This window comes from Macaca fascicularis, chromosome 18 (assembly GCF_037993035.2).
Source record: "Macaca fascicularis isolate 582-1 chromosome 18, T2T-MFA8v1.1".
Lineage (NCBI taxonomy): Eukaryota > Metazoa > Chordata > Mammalia > Primates > Cercopithecidae > Macaca > Macaca fascicularis.
In genome coordinates, this window is record NC_088392.1 from 75,294,335 (window position 1) to 75,312,044 (window position 17,710).

Sequence of the window (17,710 nt, forward strand, 5' to 3'; positions counted from 1 at the left end):
CATGTTAGAATCCAAAGATTACTGAGAAGCCAGAGCATAAGAAACAAGGGATTTGTCCTCTTCCTCTATCTGAATGGCCTCCTGAGGAAGCTAAAAGGGCAGACAGCTGTGGAACTGGACTGTGCCAGGGTCTATGCCAGAAAGTCAGTGGTTTCTTTTGAAAAAGCCCTGCTACAGGCTTACTGTAATCAATATCCACGGGAATTTCTCCAGGGGTCCACACCGCGCTGCCACCAGCATCATTCAACGGCAGTGACAAATAATGGAGAACTCAGTCTTTCTCTTCTCTAGTAGAGGGAAGGCGAAATCTTTGGTTTTGGTATAGTCTTCCCAAAGCTCGTGGAATCTGTTCAGTTTGAGAGCAACGTGAAGATATTCCCTGTACATGTAGGTGGGGATATTTTCAGCAGGAAGTTTAACTCCATAATGTACTGATCAAAGCCAGACCAAGACATGGGGTTAGGCTGATAATCTGGTAGCCCTTACAATTGAGAATCATTGTGTGAAGGCCAGGTGTGGTGGCTCACACCTGTAATCCCAGCACTTTGGGAGGCCGAGGCAGGAGAATTGCTTGAACTCAGGAGTTCAAGATTAGTCTGGGTAACCCAACAAAACCTCATCTGTACTAAAAACAAAAAATTAGCCAGATGTGGTGGTGCACACCTGTGGTCCCAGCTACGTGGGAGGCTGAGGCAGGGGGATCTCTTGAGTCTAGAAGATTGAGGCTGCAGGTAGCTATGATCGCACCACTGCACTCCAGCCTGGTTGACAGAGACCCTGTCTCGAAAAAAAGTCAGGAGTTCAAGACCAGCCTGGCCAACATGGTGAAACCCCGTCTCTACTAAAAATACAAAAATTAGCTGGGCGTGGTGGCGCGTGCCTGTAATCCCAGCTACTCGGGAGGCTGAGGCAGGAGAATAGATTGAACTGGGACCTGGGAGACAGAGGTTTCAGTGAGCCGAGATCGTGCCACTGCACTCCAGCCTGAGCTACAGAGCGAGACTCTGTTCCAAAAAAAAAAAAAAAAAAAAAAAAAACAAGAAGAGAGAATTGTTAGATGCCACCCACCTTAGGAGGCAGATTGTGTGGACTATAAATTGTTACTTGAATATTTCCCTCAGTGGGGTACATGGGGTGTCCCATCTCACTCTGCCCCAAATGACTTATTAAAGGATTCCTTCTAATCATCCGTTAGGAATGATTTTGGCTGCAAATAACAAACATAACTAAGATGAAAATAGTTTTAAAAAATAGGCATTTATTTTTCTCACATTTCTGGAAGTCCAGAGATAGGCAGCATCTGGTGTTATTTCCAAAACTCAGTAATATCAAGGCCAATTGCTACAATTTCTTGACTTTTCTCATAATGGACAAGGTGGCTACTGCAGCATTCCAAGGAGGGAGAAGGAGAAAGAGAAAGGGGTGGCACCTACATCAGTAAAACAAAGGATTTCACTGAAACCCTGGAGAAGACTTTTACTTATGTGACTTTGGCCAGAATTGTGTCAGATGGCCACTTCTGGGCCAGGGGAGTTGGGACAACAGGGTTGGGAACGGAATTGGGTCAGAGAGCAATTCTGACAAATACAGTTTTATTTATCTCATGATATTTGTAGGGATATTTTTATGTACCTGTTATATTTTAGCACCTGTGATAGCCACACCCTAAATCTAGCTCTGAACATGCTATCAAATTAATTAAATTGTAGCAATCACTAACACATGGGTTGACTATGTGACCGGCATTTTACGTATATTAATTCACTCCTCGTAACAGCCCCTCGAAGTGCATGTGATTAATATCCCCATTTTGCTGTTTAGGAAATGGAGTCACAGAGGTTCAGTAGTTTGTTCAAGATTATAGAGCTGTAGCCTGCATTCAAACCTGTGCTAGCTGGCTTCAGAGTTTTTGTCTAAATCACCACACTACATCACTTCTCTGCTATAAAAATATTTACAGCTATAAGCAGTTACACAAATACCTGAGGGGGCTTTTGAAATTAAGAACAATTACAGGAGGGAGAGCATTTGGACCGGATGGGGAAAGGTTGAATTCCTGTCCTGGATCCACTGACGCTAGTCATTCATTCGGCAAGTATTTCTGCGTTGTTTTCCTTTGCCACACACTGTGTTAAGAAGACAAACATGGTTCCTCTATATTCTAGTGGGGAAAATAGACCCCCCAAAACAAAGCAAGCAAATGAGTGAATGAAGTGTTTATTATTAATGAATGAGAAGCAGGGAGCACCGAGAGCTGACACAGTGAATAACTGGAGGAATGCTACATTAGAGTGGCCTGGAAAGGACCCCCCAAGAGGTGCCATTTATGTTGCGAGCTGAGTGATGAGAAGCATCTTGCTGCAGAAATCGCTTGGGGAGAAAGAAGGTTCCAGGAAGAAAGAACAGAAAGTAAATTTCCTAAGGGAAGAAAGACCTTGGCTTTTTACAGAAACTGAGGAAAGATTAGCGTGCCCAGTGCTAATGCTGTGGGAGAGTGATGTAAGGTGAGGCTAGCAAAGAAGTTTGAGGACAGGAGGTGCTGAGCCTTGAAGTCACAGAACAGAATTCACATTTACTTATAACTGCAAGGGGAAGCTATGTGTCCCCACTTTACTCCCAGTAACTCTCTCCATTGCTGTGCAATGAGACATATGATACTGGCTTTGGCTACTCCATGGGGTGCATATAAGGATCAAATGATGTAATGTGGATGATAGTAACTCGTTACGTATAAACTTCTCCATAAAATAACAGATAATAAAGGCCTATAGAGTATTTCATAGTAAGAAGTCTGTCTTTTAAAAATATTTTTTGGAATATACTCAACAACTAAACTTGTGGTTACACAGAGCAAGCTGTGCATAAACAAATGCAACTTTTAAAAATATCTGTTATGTTTACAATGTTTTGTGGGAGTTCCGCTACCAGTTAGGATGTAGATTAGTTTGTGACAGACTATCGTTCCCACTGTAGCAGCTAGAGAAAAAAAAGAATAAATATAAAAATCTGTATTTTAAAAACTATATTGAAGAGCTGTGGATACAAAGAAGTCTAAAGGAGCCAAGTTCCAGGGAAGAAGAACTCTTGTGACGTGAGCAGAGCCGAGTGGTCATTACCTCCCTGGGCATGTCTGCTTCCTGAGTTTCTGCACTTCTGGGCCAAAGGTCACACCTGTCTAGGTGGAGGGACTCTACTGGGGCGAGAAGACACCAGTGGAGCTGTTAATGGCTGCCTGCACTAGCACAAGAGATTGGAGTTTGTAGAAGCTCCAAATGCAGAGCTAGTTCTCCCCAGTGAACAACTCTACCCCTTGGGATTTTTGCTGGGAGCCCTGGCAGTACAGGATCCCAGCAACACGGGGGACCAAGCTGTATAGCAGAGAGAGATCTCTGTAGTCCCATGGTGTTTATCCCGAAACCCTTTTAGCAGGAGGGACCTGTAGTACACACAGGACAGATTTCCCCCTTGAAGCATTTCAAACCAGAGATAGATGAAAAATAAAGTAAATTGCAACTCAGCCCAGACCCAGCTCAACTCCTGATTGGATTGACATGCTCTGCCTCTCACTCCATCTACCAAATAGAGGAAAACCTTTCCCTTTCTGGGGGAAACCTGTATTTACTCCAGTTTTCTAGAGTTCTTTTAAAAACAACATTGCCATCTAATAAAAAGTTAAGAAATACGTGAAGAAGAAGGAAAACATGACCTATAAACAATTGGTTGATTTTAAATCAATATTTAATCAGACACATTCACAGCACAGATATTGATGTTAACAGATAAGATCTTTCAAATAACAATTATAATTATAATATGTTATAGAAATTAGAGGATAGATGGACAAAAAATTGATAAAAATGTGGATAATGTCAACGGAGAAACTGAATCTCTAAAAAGAACTAATTGGATATTCTTGCTATGAAAAAATACAATATTGGAAGTGAAGTATTCATTGGAAGACTTAGCTAACTGAACACAGTAGAAGTGAGGAAAAATGAAGACAGGGCAATAGAAGTTTTTTAACTGAAGCACAGAGAGAGTTGGGGGAGGGAAGCAAAGCAGATTATGAAGGACATTTGGGGCAACATCAAACAGCCTGACAGTATGTTATTGGAGTTCCAGGAGAGGAGAGAGGAAAAGTGACAGAAGACATACTGGAAGAGAAAATGGATATGGATATATTCCAAAATTGATGAAAGACATTAGCCCACAGATTGAAGCTCAGTAAACCTCAATCAGAATTGAGAACTACACTCAAATTGCTAAAAGCGAAAGATAAAGATAAAATCTGTTATGAGCAGATAGAACAGATACTATATTTAAAAGAACATCAGTAAGAATTGTAACTGACTCTCATCAGAATCAATAGACTCAACAATGAATGACTTCTTTAAAAGAATTTAAACAAAAACTGCTATCCTAGAGTTCTATGCCCAGTAAAAAATATTTGTCAAAAATGGAAATAAATTAAAAACATATTCAGAAATAAAGTTGAGGGAATTTGTTGTCAGCAGATCCACAGCACAAGAAATGCTAAGGAATGAGAGAGAAAATGCTCAAGGAAGTTCTCAAAACTGAAGAGAAAGGATCTCTTGTGGAAACACAGATATGTAGGAAGGAATGAAAAACTCTAGAAAAGATAAATATAAAAGACCATGTATTTCGTTTTTCAAAAAACTTACTATTTTAAAGCAACAACGATAATAACTATTGGGGGATGTAAACATGTGAGAAAGGAACATAGATGGCAACAGTAATATAAAGGGTAGAGGGAGAATTATATTCTGTAAGATATTTACACTGTTGTGAAGTTATAAAATACTAATTCCATATGAATAGTAATAAAGTTCTCTGGTATCTACTAAAATATAGTATAAGTTATGACTAAAAAGTCAATGGAAGAAAAAATAGAATAATAAAATCTTTCTTTAATGCCACTTTGAATTTATGATAGTTATCATACACTTAAAATTTAATTCTAAACCTTGTGGTGTTTTTCCAACAAAAGTTTCTGTCTAACACAATTGCATTCAATTTGTCATGTAATATTTTCCTAGTATTGTTTGGGAATAAAAAGGCACAAACAGCTAATGAAGCCTAAACTCCCTTTTCTCCTAATATGGTGAGGTATGAAGCTGCCCATTAAGGCTCATCAAACTGTTGGATGGGCCTGAGGGTCAAAATTACGTAATGTTTCAAGAGTGGAAATTCATGGTTCCTTCTCCACCCTGGGGTGAAGGAGAAATATTTGTATCTCTAACCAAAAATGTGAGAGCTCTTCCAAGTGCTCTTATCCCCAAAAATGCTGTCTGACTTCTTTGCCAAAAAAAAGTTGATCATTGTGATTAAAGGATTCTTTGGGTGGACTATTTCAGAAGGAACCAGTGTGTTACTCAGCTGCTCATGACCAATAATATTTCACATCTGTTCTCCCTGTCCCCAGCAGAGTTTTATGAAGCTCTCTTCCCTGAGATTCCATTAGTATACCCTTTGCATGAATAAGAAACAAATGTACTATAATTGAAATATCATTATTAGCCCTAAATCTATCTTCCCCATGTCTTCTGTGATTTACCTATTATTTCACAAATTTCTTACTTATTCAAATATTTTCAGTGTTTGGGTATATCTGCTTGTTTGCTTAATTTCTAAGATCTATGATAGTATCCAGGTGCAGCCATTGAGGTGGTATTACCGTATTGGCTTGAAAAAAAAATGTCTGCATGTTTTTGAGTCAGGAAAACAAAGCAGTTTATAGAACAATATCAGTATGATACAGATGGGAGGAAAAGACCTTCTATTTTTGCTTTATACAATTGTATATTAGACATATACGCTTATACTGCATTATAATTTTAAAAATATGGTCCATGTCTACTATTAAGACTATCTTTTTTTTATAAGTCAAGCATATTTATTTTTTAAAGAAATTAACCTAAAAAATCTAGAACTAAGAAAAGTGTTAGATATCCGTATACTCTTTCTGAGTCTGGTACATGGAGGGCAGGAGGCTGATTGCATTTTTAAAAGAAGTAGGTGTTTATATACTAGTACTCTGAATTTGTTAGTGGTTTTCAGTATTAGTCGTATTGCAAAAGGAAGAAGTCTTCAAAGCCTACAAATAATAAAATCAGTAATAACAGTCTTAGTATCTTGTTGATTTTATAGGTATTTCACCTGCTAGAATGTGTCTTGACTTGTTGAACTATAAAGAATACGGTGAAAATTATCACCCAGTTATCAAACAAAACTGCCTAAAATTCTTATTCCACAACACATAAAAAATAAAAGTAGATATTTCATATTTTCCTGAAATGTTTTAGTTTAAAAAATAAATTGGCTATCTTGCTGTTCAGTTAATGTTCAAAACTAGAACTACAGTCAGATACTATGAAACGATCAATGATAAAATTCCAGAAATTGCTACTAAATTTAGATGCAATTTAGAAATCCAGGAGGATTCCTAGATGTGTACAGCTTATGAGCAAATGGAAATTTTGGGGTATTATCATGGAAACATTATTTTGCCTCTCTTTAGGTACTCTCGTGAATATAATGTGCTTTACATTAGCCATGGCTAAATTTGATAACAATCCACTGCTGCTCTGCATGTCAAAAATATAATTGTCCTAAGTCATCATAAAACCCACAGTGGACGTTACTGTGCCATTGGCCTGGTTACCTCTTTCCACCTGGGAGCTCTTGAGTGAAACAGCCCATACATTCCTTAAGAGTTAGTTTTGGTCTTTTTGTCCAATTCCACTTGAACCCAAAGAGAAGGCGGCAAGCTTGGAGGAGGTTCTTTGAAAGGAGTTGCAAACCCACACCAACACGAAGTCCTCATTCCTCCCCACCCCATCCCACTCCTCCCCACCCCATCCCACTCCTATCCCCTGGAAGTAGCCATTCTACTTTCTGTCTATGAATTTGACTACTTAGCACCACAAATAAATGAAATCATTTGTCTTTTTGTGAGTGGCTTTTCCACTTAGCACAATGTCTTCAAGTTTCATCCATGTTGTTTATTGTGTCAGAATTTCCTTCCTTTATACACATTTTGCTTGTCCATTCATCCATTGATAGCACTTGGGTTGCTTCTAACTTTTGGCTCTTGGAAGTGGCCAATAGCCAAAACGCTATTACATGAATGCTCTTAGCATGGATGTACAAATATTCCTTTGAGTCCCTGCTCTCAATTCTTTTGAGTATATACCCAGCAGTGGAATTGCTGGGTCTCATGTTGGCTCTATTTTTAATTTTTTGAGGCACTGCCATACTGTTTTCCATTGAAAGCTTCCCCATTTTACATTCTCGCCAACAGTGCACAAGGGTTGCAATTTCTCTACATGTTCACCAACACTTGTTATTTTCTGTTTTTCGTTTGTTTGTTTGTTTAATAATAACCACCCTAATGGGTGTGAGCAGCAACTCTTATGCCCTTCTCTGCCTTCACCATAGATAATATACATAAACAAACTTTTACTGTGCATATTTTGACTAGTGTAAGCAACTTTGCATTTTATGAGTGTTTAAAAATTATTAAAAACATTTTCATGTTAATTCCTATATGGCCACGGAGTCATTATAAAGTACAGAGAATTTTTTAGCCAGGTGTGTTGGCTTATGCCTGTAATCCAGCACTTTGGGAGGCTGAGGCAGGCGGATCACAAGGTCAGCAGTTCAAGACCAGCCTGGCCAACATGGTGAAACCCCATCTCTACTAAAAATATAAAAATTAGCTGGGTGTGGTGGTGGGTGCCTGTATTCCCAGCTACTCGGGAGGCGGAAGCAGGAGAATCCCTTGAACCCAGCAGGCGGAGCTTGCAGTGAGCCAAGATCACGCCACTGTACTCCATCCAGCCTGGGCAACACAGCGAGACTCTGTCTCAAAAAATAATTTTAAAAAATTATACAGTATAGAGAATTTTTTTAAAAGGGCCACGATTGAGTGGAGATTATTCCCTCAAACCCATCTCTACCATGGTAATTCCACTTCTCCATTTAATTTAAACTTAATTAAACTTAAATTCAGTTTTGTGACTTTATAACATAAAAGTATAAAAAGTTTTTATTCATAGATATTATTCTTTCCTCAGAAAATCCATTCCTCGCTGCCGAAGAATTAACAGGATGCTCTCCAATGAATCCCTCCATCCTCCTGCCTTCAGCCGTTCCAACTCAGAAGCCTCCGTAGACAGCGCCTCCATGGAGGATTTCTGGCGGGAAATAGAAAGTATTAAAGAGAGCAGCATGGGAGGGCAAGAAGAGCCACCACCAGCTGAGGTCACACCTGCGGATGGTAAGATACTGGATTTGTCTTCCTAAATGCTGACTGGCTGTCTCTCCTGCCCTCTCTTACTCTGTTCATAGGCAGAAATCATCCCACCAGTAGTTTAACCAATGAATCAACAGCATCTGGCATATTGATGATCTACTCCCACTGATTGGTTTATATTACTGTACTGGCTCAGGGTGGCTTTTATCCCAGGTGACATGGCCCGAGGACGGCTGGACCTCAACAAAAATACACATTGATGCCTTCTATACCGCTACTGAGGGATGCTGTGCCTATCTATTGGTTTGATTCATTACCATCAAGCAGATTGAGTATTCTAATTCCGACAGCTTTTACATTTGTCTACTCATTTGTTATTATTAATTAGAGTAATTAATACCTGACTATTAATTACTATTAACTAGAGAGAGAGGAATTTTAGCAGTATAATTGTGAAGAAGAAAAATTTGACTTTAAAGCATTTACTGGTATTACTATATTAGATTGTCTTGTATTCCACCAAATAAAAGACATGTTGTTGTTTTTCCAACTTTTATTTTAGATGCACAAGGGGTACATGTGCGGGTGTCTTACATGGTTATATTGCACTCAGGTAGCGAGCATAGTACCTGGTAGGTAGTTTTTTGACCCATTCCTCTTTACCTACCTCAGCGCTCTAGTAGTCCACAGTGTCTCTTGTTCCCATGTTTATGTTCGTGCGTGCTTAGTGTTTAGCACCCGCTTACAAGTGAGAACATGCAGTATTTAGTTTTCCCTTCCTGTGTTAATTTGTTTAGGATTATGGCCACCAGTTCCATTCTCATTGCTGCAAAGGACATGATTTCACTCTTTTTTATGGCTGCATAGTATCCCATCTTGTATATATACCACATTTTCTTTATCCAGTCCTCCAATGACGGGTAGCTAGGTGGATTCCATGTCTTTGCAGTTGTGAATAGCATGGCAATGAAGATACAAGTGCATGTGTCTTTTTAGTACAATAATCTATTTTGTTTTGGGTTTATACCCAGTAATGGGATTTCTGGGTCAAATGGTAGCTCTCTTTTAAGTTCTTTGAGAAATCTCCAAACTGCTTTCCACAGTGGCTGAACTAATTTACACTCCCACCCACAATAGTACTTAAGCATTCTCTTTTCTCTGCAGCATTGCCAGTGTCTGGTTTTTTTTTTTTCTGTTTGTTTGTTTTTTTGACGTTTTTGATAGTAGCCATTCTGACTGGTGTGAGATGATATCTCAGTTTGGTTTTGATTTGCATTTCTCTGATTATTAGTGATGATGAACATTTTTAAATATATTTGTTGTCTGTTTGTATGTCTTCTTTTGAAAAGTATATGCTCATATTCTTTGCCCATTTTTAATGGAGTTATTTGCTTTTTGCTTATTGATTTGTTTAAACTCCTTATAGATTCTGGATATTAGATCTCTGTCAGATGCATAGTTTGTGAATATTTTCTCCCATTCTCTAGGTTGTCTGTTTACTCTGTTAATGGTTTCTTTTGCTGTGTAGAAGCATGTTAGTTTAATCAGGTCCCACTTGTCAATTTTTGTTTTTATAGAAATTACTTTTGGGGCCGGGCGCGGTGGCTCAAGCCTGTAATCCCAGCACTTTGGGAGGCCGAGACGGGCGGATCACAAGGTCAGGAGATCGAGACCATCCTGGCTAACACGGTGAAACCCCGTCTCTACTAAAAAATACAAAAAACTAGCCGGGCGAGGTGGCGGGCGCCTGTGGTCCCAGCTACTCCGGAGGCTGAGGCAGGAGAATGGCGTAAACCCGGGAGGCGGAGCTTGCAGTGAGCTGAGATCCGGCCACTGCACTCCAGCCTGGGCGACAGAGCCAGACTCAGTCTCAAAAAAAAAAAAAAAAAAAAGAAATTACTTTTGGGGACTTGGCCAAACATTGTGCCAAGACTGATGTCAGGAAGGATGTTTCCTACATTTTCTTCTAGTGTTTTTATAGTTTGAGGTCTTACATTTAAATTTTTAATCCATCTTGAGTTAATTTTTGTATGTGGTGAAAGGTAAGGGTCCAGTTTCATTCTTCTGCATATGGCTAGCCAGTTATCCCAGCACCATTTATTGAATAGGGAGTCCTTTACCCATTGCTTGTGAAACTAAATGGAAGATGGAGGAGTGGGGAAAAAGCACCAATAAACACTATGATTGTCCTTAGTTCTCAAAAACAGCAAAACTACTCACAGTGGATTAAAAGCATAGGTCAGTCATCAATTCCAGGCCCTAACTATCAACAAGCAAATGTGTAAGACATCCAAAAAAGACTAAAGGTAGTTTAGTACGTATACACCTAAGAGTGTTTCCATTAGCCAGTGATTAACCTCAAGACAGCTGGCAGGATAAACTGAACGGTTAGAAAGTATTTTCATTCTTCATTCTCATTTCTGAGTCTCTTTCTCAGGACTAAGAAATCATTAAGATGTACCCCCGTTAACATACATCCAATATTACTTGAAATAAAAAGCCCTGCCACACACTTAACCAAGAATCTATTCAAGGGAACTATCCTCCATCAGTGAAATGTATTCTTACTCCTATTACTTGCTTGCTTAGATTTTGCCTTTTTAGATCCAGAAAGACAGGAAGACACATAAAGGAAAATACCTATTATCCCCTACCCCCTTTTTCTTACTATCTACCCAGCTAGCTAGCTGTTCATATTAAACACCACGAGTTCACAATGATAACCTCCAATTTCAATCCAGCTCCACAGGGCTTGTTGCTGTCTTCCCTTTTTCTGTATTTGGAACTCTCTTCTCTAATGATAAACCTGGCTCCCCACTCTGTACTTTGTATTTACTTATTTGCTCAAACCTAGAATACACAGGAATATTTTCAGGTTTGCTAACCTAACTGCTCCAAAAGCAGACCTACTAATTACAGTTTGTTATTTATTTGCAGATTTTTTTCCTTGAAGCATTTGCACAGATCTTAAACATACAATTCAATGAGCTTTGACAAATGCGTGCACTCTTATAATCTCACGCTGATCAAGATAGATAACATTTCAATCAACCCAGAAAATTTCTTCATGCTTTTACCCAGTCTCATGCCTCCCAATGACTTGCCAACCCTGGCCAGAGACAACCATTGTTCCCAGTTTTTGCATCATAGATAATTTTGGGGTTCAGCTTCTTTCACTGAGCATGTTTTTGAGATTCTAGTAGGATATCAATAGTTTACTTCTCTTTACTGTTAAGTAGTTTGTTTCAGTTTACTAGGGCTGCTGTAACAAAGTCCACAAAACTAGTGGCTTACGTAACAAAGTACCACACTAGTGGCTTGAAACAACAGGACTAGCAGCCCAAAATTAAGGTGTCAAGCTGGGCCGTGCTCTCTTGGGGAGTTCTAGGGGAGAATGCGTTCCATGTCTATCTCAGCTTCTGGTGTTGCTGGCAATCCTTGGTGTTCCTTGACTGTTGACAACACATTGTGCCATTCTCTGTCCTGTAGTTCATAGCATACTCCCTATGTTTGTCTGTGTTTCTTCTCCTCTTCTTATAAAGATACCGGTTATGTTGGATTAAGGGCCCATCCTACTCCAGTATGACATCATCTCAATTTTTTTTTCACTTCATCTATCATTTATTTGTGTTAGGAGCATTCCAGTTCCACTCTATTAGTTATTATAAAATATGCCATAGATTATTATTAACCATAGTCACCCTACTGTGCTACTAAATTCTAGATTTTATTCACCCTTTCTTTTTTTTTCTTTACAATGTTATAATGTGAATGCTATTCTTTTTTTATTATTATACTTTTAAGTTCTGGGGTACATGTGCAGAACGTGCAGTTTTATTATATAGGTATACATGTGCCATGGTGTTTTAATGCATCCATCAACCCTTCACCTACATTGGGTATTTCTCCTAATGCTATCCCTCTCCCAGCCCCCCACCCCTCTACAGGCCCTGGTGTGTGATGTTCCCCTCCCTGTGTCCATGTATTCTCATTGTTCACCTCCCACTTATGAGTGAGAACATGCAGTGTTTGGTTTTTCTGTTCTTGTGTTAGTTTGCTGAGAAAGATGGTTTCCAGCTTCATCCATGTCCCTGCAAAAGACGTGAACTTATCTTTTTTTATGGCTGCATAGTATTCCAACCTCATCTTAATTATGTCTGCAAAAGCTTTGTTTCCAAATAAGGTTATATTCATAGATACCAGGGTTTAAGACTTCAGCATATCTTTTTGGGGGACATAACTCAACCCATAACAGTAATATTCCATTGTATGAATATGCCACAATTTGTTTATCCATCTAATTTTTAATTTGAGCATTGTTTACAATTTTGCTTACGCTGAATAATGTCGTTATGAGCAATCTTGTGGAAGTCTTTTTGTATAGATATGTTTTTATTTCTCTTGGACGTATGTATTTTTCACAGAATGTTTAACTACATAAGAAACTGCCAGCATTTTTCCAAAGTAGTTGTACTATTTTACACCCCTTCCAGCAATGTATGACAGACAGTTCCATTTCCACATCATTGCAACACTCAGTGCTTTCATTCTCCATCATATGAGTGATTCTAGTGGATATGTGGGGTATCTCATTATGGTTGTAATTACATTTCCCTGATGACTCACGATGTTGAACTTTTCTCCTGTGCTTATTGTCTTTTCATGCATCTTGCTTTGTGAAAACTCTTGCCTATTTTTTAAAACTTTTAAAAACTTTTTATTACTGTGTATTCTTGATACAAGTCCTTTGTCAGATATATTTATTGCAGATGTTTTCTTACTGTCTGTGACTTGTCTATTCATATTCTCAATGGGGTCTTTTAATTGGGTTTGCCTCTGTCTTTTCAGTTGTTGCTGGCATATAGAAATACAGTTAATTTTTGTATCTTGACGTTACAAGCCATTACCTTCCTAAATTCATTTTCTAGTAGTTGTCTACTAGATTTCTTAGGATTATCTCCATAAGCAAAGAGGTCATCTATGAATAGAGACAGTTTTCCTTTCTGATATTTTGTGCTTTTATTTTTGATCTTGCCTTCTTGTACTGGCTAGGGCTTCTAGTACAAATTGAATAGAAGTGGTGACAGCACATGCATATCCTTGTCATGTTCCCAGTTTTATAGGGAACGGGTTCAGTACTCACCACTAGACATGATGGTAATTGTAAACTTTCTGTAAATGCTCTTTACCAGATAGCTTTCTATTCCTAGTTTTTCTGGCAGTAATGTGAATGGGTGTTGAATTATATAATGTGCTTTTCTAGTATGTTGGTTCTTTGAAAACAAATTAATAAAATCTACATCTCCTTTTGTTTATGTTTCTGTGTTTAATTTGCTTTTTTCCTGTGTTAAGATGGAAACCTAGACCATTAATTTTAAATCTTTCGTCTTTTTGAATATGTACAGTTCTTTATAAGCATTGCTATCACTCCATCCCACAAATTTTGATATGTTATATCTTGAAGTCTGCTTCGTCTAGTAATTACATAGTCATTCTGGCTTTCTTAGGGTTTATAGGGTTATTCTTTGCAAGATATATCTTTTTTCATCCATTTACTTTCTACCTGTCTGTCTGTGTTTTTCTTTACAATTTCTTCATAGTTTCTATGCTTACGTTTCAGCTATATTGCTTTAATTGGTTTTGTTGCTGTTCAGGCATTTTAATATTCATCCATAATTTATCATAGTCTACTTAGATAAATACTATGCATCTCTATATCAAATATAAGAATCTTGCAGCAGTAGAATTCCATTCTTCTTCCTGCCCGGTGCTTTGTCTTATGTATAGCATCTGCATACGTTGTACATACATCAATGCAATGTTGTCATTTTTGCTTTAAGATGTCATATGTACTTATAGTTTTTAAATTTTGAAATAATCCCAAATGTATAGGGAAGTCACAAGTACAATTTTAAAGACTGCTTGTTTCAGGGACCATTTGAGAGTAACTTGCCATCCTGATGCTCTATCACTCCCAAGTACTTTAGGTATTATATATATATATACGTACATACCTATACAGAGAGAAAGCCATTCCCTGTATAATCACAGCATACTATTAAAATTAATAAATTGTTTTTAATATATTACTATCATCCAATCCTCAGACTGCTGTCATTTCTATATTACCTTTTATGACAAAAAAAAAAAAAAACCCTCTAGTTTAGAATCACTTGTTATGTTTAACTGAAAAACATGTTTCTCTTTCTTCTCTCTCTTTCTCTCTCTCTCTCCTCTTTATAGTCTGGAACAGTTTCTTAGCCTTTCTTTGAATTTTATGACCTTGACACTTGAAAATTATAGGTAATTTTATAGATGCTCCTCTGTATCAGACAATTTGGGTTTGTGTGATGTTTCCCGATGACTTAGACTCAGGTTATACATCTTGGGCAAGTTGTGATATTGTGTTCTCATGGCAGCCTGTCAGGTGGCTCATAATTTTAATTTGTTCTGTCACTGATGATGTCCACTTTAATCAGTTACTTAAGGTGGTATATACATGCAAGTTTCTCCAATGTGAACTTAGTCATTTCATTTTTGTAGTTACTGTTTTCTTGGAAGGTACCTTCACACTATATAAACTTCCCGCTCTACACCAAATCATTTCTTTGTATCAGAATGGACTCCTGGTTTATTTTGTGGGTTTATCTTTTACTGGCATTCATTTCGATGCTCAGATTTCCCCACATTTTATCTGGGAGTCAGTTAGGGAATATATATGGAGACTCCAAGCATCCCATTTAAAAACAGCTGCTGAAAGCTGTTTTTAACTAACCAAGATTACAGATGTTGCATAGAGCAGGGCAAACAGTGGAGGTTATGAGTCAAGTGAACTGTGGGAACTAAAATGAACTCCCTTTAGAGCAGGATAAGGAATACAGCATCTCCAATAGGGCACTCTGGAAGGTGTTAGTGTTAGAGTGATTTTAAAAAGCAGAATTTTTTTTTCTCTCAAGGAGTTGATAATGTAGTGGAAGAGAAAGTAATTAATGAAATGATATAAATATATTTGGAGGAGAAAAGTACTTGAAGGAAGAAGAAACAGCAGTGTTAGGATTGATAGCAGTAGGACGTGACCTTATCTGATGGGTGCAGGGAAAAAGAGACTTTCCTGAGAAAAAGATGGAGACACTGAGATCTGAAAGATGGGTGTCCAGTAATTATGAGGTCAGGTAGAAGGACTGACATGTCCAAAGACCTTGTGACAAAATAGAATGTTGAACTTTTGAGGAATCCAAAGTAGGCCAGTATTGCCAGAGAACAGGAGAGGAGTATGGTATAAGCGTGTCCAGAAATGTAAGCAGTTTCACATCTTGTTGGCTATGTTAGGGGTTTTCTTAGTCATAAGAGCAGGGAAAAACTGTAGAATTATTTTTGTTCATTTGAAAGGGCTCATTTAGTTATAATATGGATAATAGATTAGAAGAGGATCAAGAATGGCATTGGAGGAACTGTTGGGGGTCTATCACAGCAGTCCACGAGAGAGAGGATATAGCTCTGACCTGGGTCATGGCAGAAGATATAAAGGAAGATGGACATTTTGAGCAATAATAAGGGGGCAATATGAAAAGGTCTTGGGGATGTGTTGGAGTTGATGTGTGAAAGAGAGGGAGATGTCAAGAATGCCTCCTGGGTTACTCTCTTGCCTAATTACATTGGATGGTGAGTTTTGTTTGTTGAAATATAGAATCCTGAAAGAGACCTAGAATTGGGAGTGAGAAATACGAGTTCGGGTTTGAAAACAGTGAACAAGACATATGAATGACAGAGCCAAGTGGATATTGACTAGGCAGTCAGATATATGGAATGGGAATTCAAAGGAGTTCTCTGTGTTGAAGTTATACATTTGGCAACTGGTGTGAGCAGCCAACAGGAGTAACACTGATATCTGCCCTGGACGTTTCTTACCTGTGGAAAACATACATCCTACTTAGGCTGCAGTTTAAGGACTTAGACCATCCTCACCTCCGATTTATGTCAACTCCAGTCCTACCAAGTACTCTTTCCTCCCACTCTGTCATTACTCCTTACATAGGTGGAGGAGAAAAACACAACTTTTTAAAATTTTAATATTAACATATTAAATATTAAATTGTACATTTTGTCTTCAGAAATTAAAAGCTTATCCATAGCTTAAGGAAGAGCTCCATGTCATAACTCTTAACTTAAAGGGCTTATGATTTAAATTATGGCTGCCAATCATAAATTCACTTTTCATTTTTTGTTAAAGGGACAGCTTATGAAACAAATGAACAATTAAAATAAGATAGCAAATTAAATATTGGCCTAGCTAAGAAGCTGGGCCTGTAAGACACATTCAAGGGTTTGTTTATACACCAGTGATGCAATAATGTAAGCAGAATCCAGTACTCCTAGACTAATGCTTTGGCATGCTGTTTACAAATTAGTCTAATCTGCTCTTTTAACAACGCTCATTTGGGTAATGCCTCCTTAGCACAGTTCCCAGAAACATATATGTAGTAGATTTTCTGTTACAGGACACTGTTATTCTGATTTCCTTATATTTCTATATATTGAGGAATTTTAGGTTTTTGAATTTTCTTCTGAAAAAAGCAATTAACATTCAGAATAAGGAGAAAGGTGGGAGAATGAACATCAATTGAATACCGACTTTGTTCCAGATTCTTTGCTACCTGTCATAAATACATTGATTTTTTAAAAATCCTCATAGGCCCCTAATCCTTTTGTTATTATTACTCTCACTGTTGTGTTTTTCTCTAATTTGGTCTTGAGGTCTCTCTCCGGTGAGTGGCTATAAACTAATCCTGCTCTGATGGAGCTACAGGGGATTTGGTCACTGATGTTTGCCTTTCAAAGGATACCTCTTTATCCTGGTGGGTGGCCTAATACCTTCGTGTTCAAGCCATGACCGGGTGTCCCTCTCACAGGAAGCTCATTTGTACTGGCAGATGCTATAAGAGAGCCCTGACTGGAAATAAGCTAGGTTCAGGTGTGTTGGCCAGGTGAGACACAGAGGAGGCAACTCAGCAAAACACATGAAATAAGAGAAAGGACAGATCTCCGGGAGAAGACGGCAGCTCGTTTCTCAGGGCCAATGGGAAGGGGCAGCCGTCCAGGACACTTGCAATCAACAAGCAGCAGGGAACAGGAAAGAGTGAGAGTGAGTGAGGGACCTGGGGACCAGAGCCTCAATTAGGATCTAAACATTACCCAAGCAGGTTTCCCACCAGGAGTCCTAATTGGCAGGTTTAGAGCAAGCCGGGATTCGCGCTGTGATGGAGAGGTGGTCACTGCACCGTATCTGCGCAGTTCCTGTAGGGGGTGTGGGTTGGAGGGATGCGTCAGGCAGGTTGTATCCAGCTGTCTCATAGGAAGTCATCACCAAGAGGTGATTGTATCAGGCAGATACCTGGATCTGCTCTGTGGAGGAATTGGGAGGAGTTGGACACCTGG

At 38.6% G+C, this 17,710-nt stretch overlaps 1 protein-coding gene across 8 annotated transcripts in view; it reads left to right on the plus strand.

The window, feature by feature from the left end:
* The window catches only part of ARHGAP28 (Rho GTPase activating protein 28), a 197,430-nt gene that overhangs the window by 94,040 nt on the left and 85,680 nt on the right, over positions 1 to 17,710 (plus strand). For all 8 annotated transcript variants that reach the window (XM_015439836.4, XM_015439835.4, XM_045378235.3 and 5 more), the window contains one exon: positions 8,097 to 8,299. In XM_015439836.4, the coding sequence (XP_015295322.3) occupies positions 8,131 to 8,299 (169 nt within the window). In that variant the 5' untranslated portion in view covers positions 8,097 to 8,130. The remainder of the gene's footprint in view (positions 1 to 8,096; positions 8,300 to 17,710) is intronic.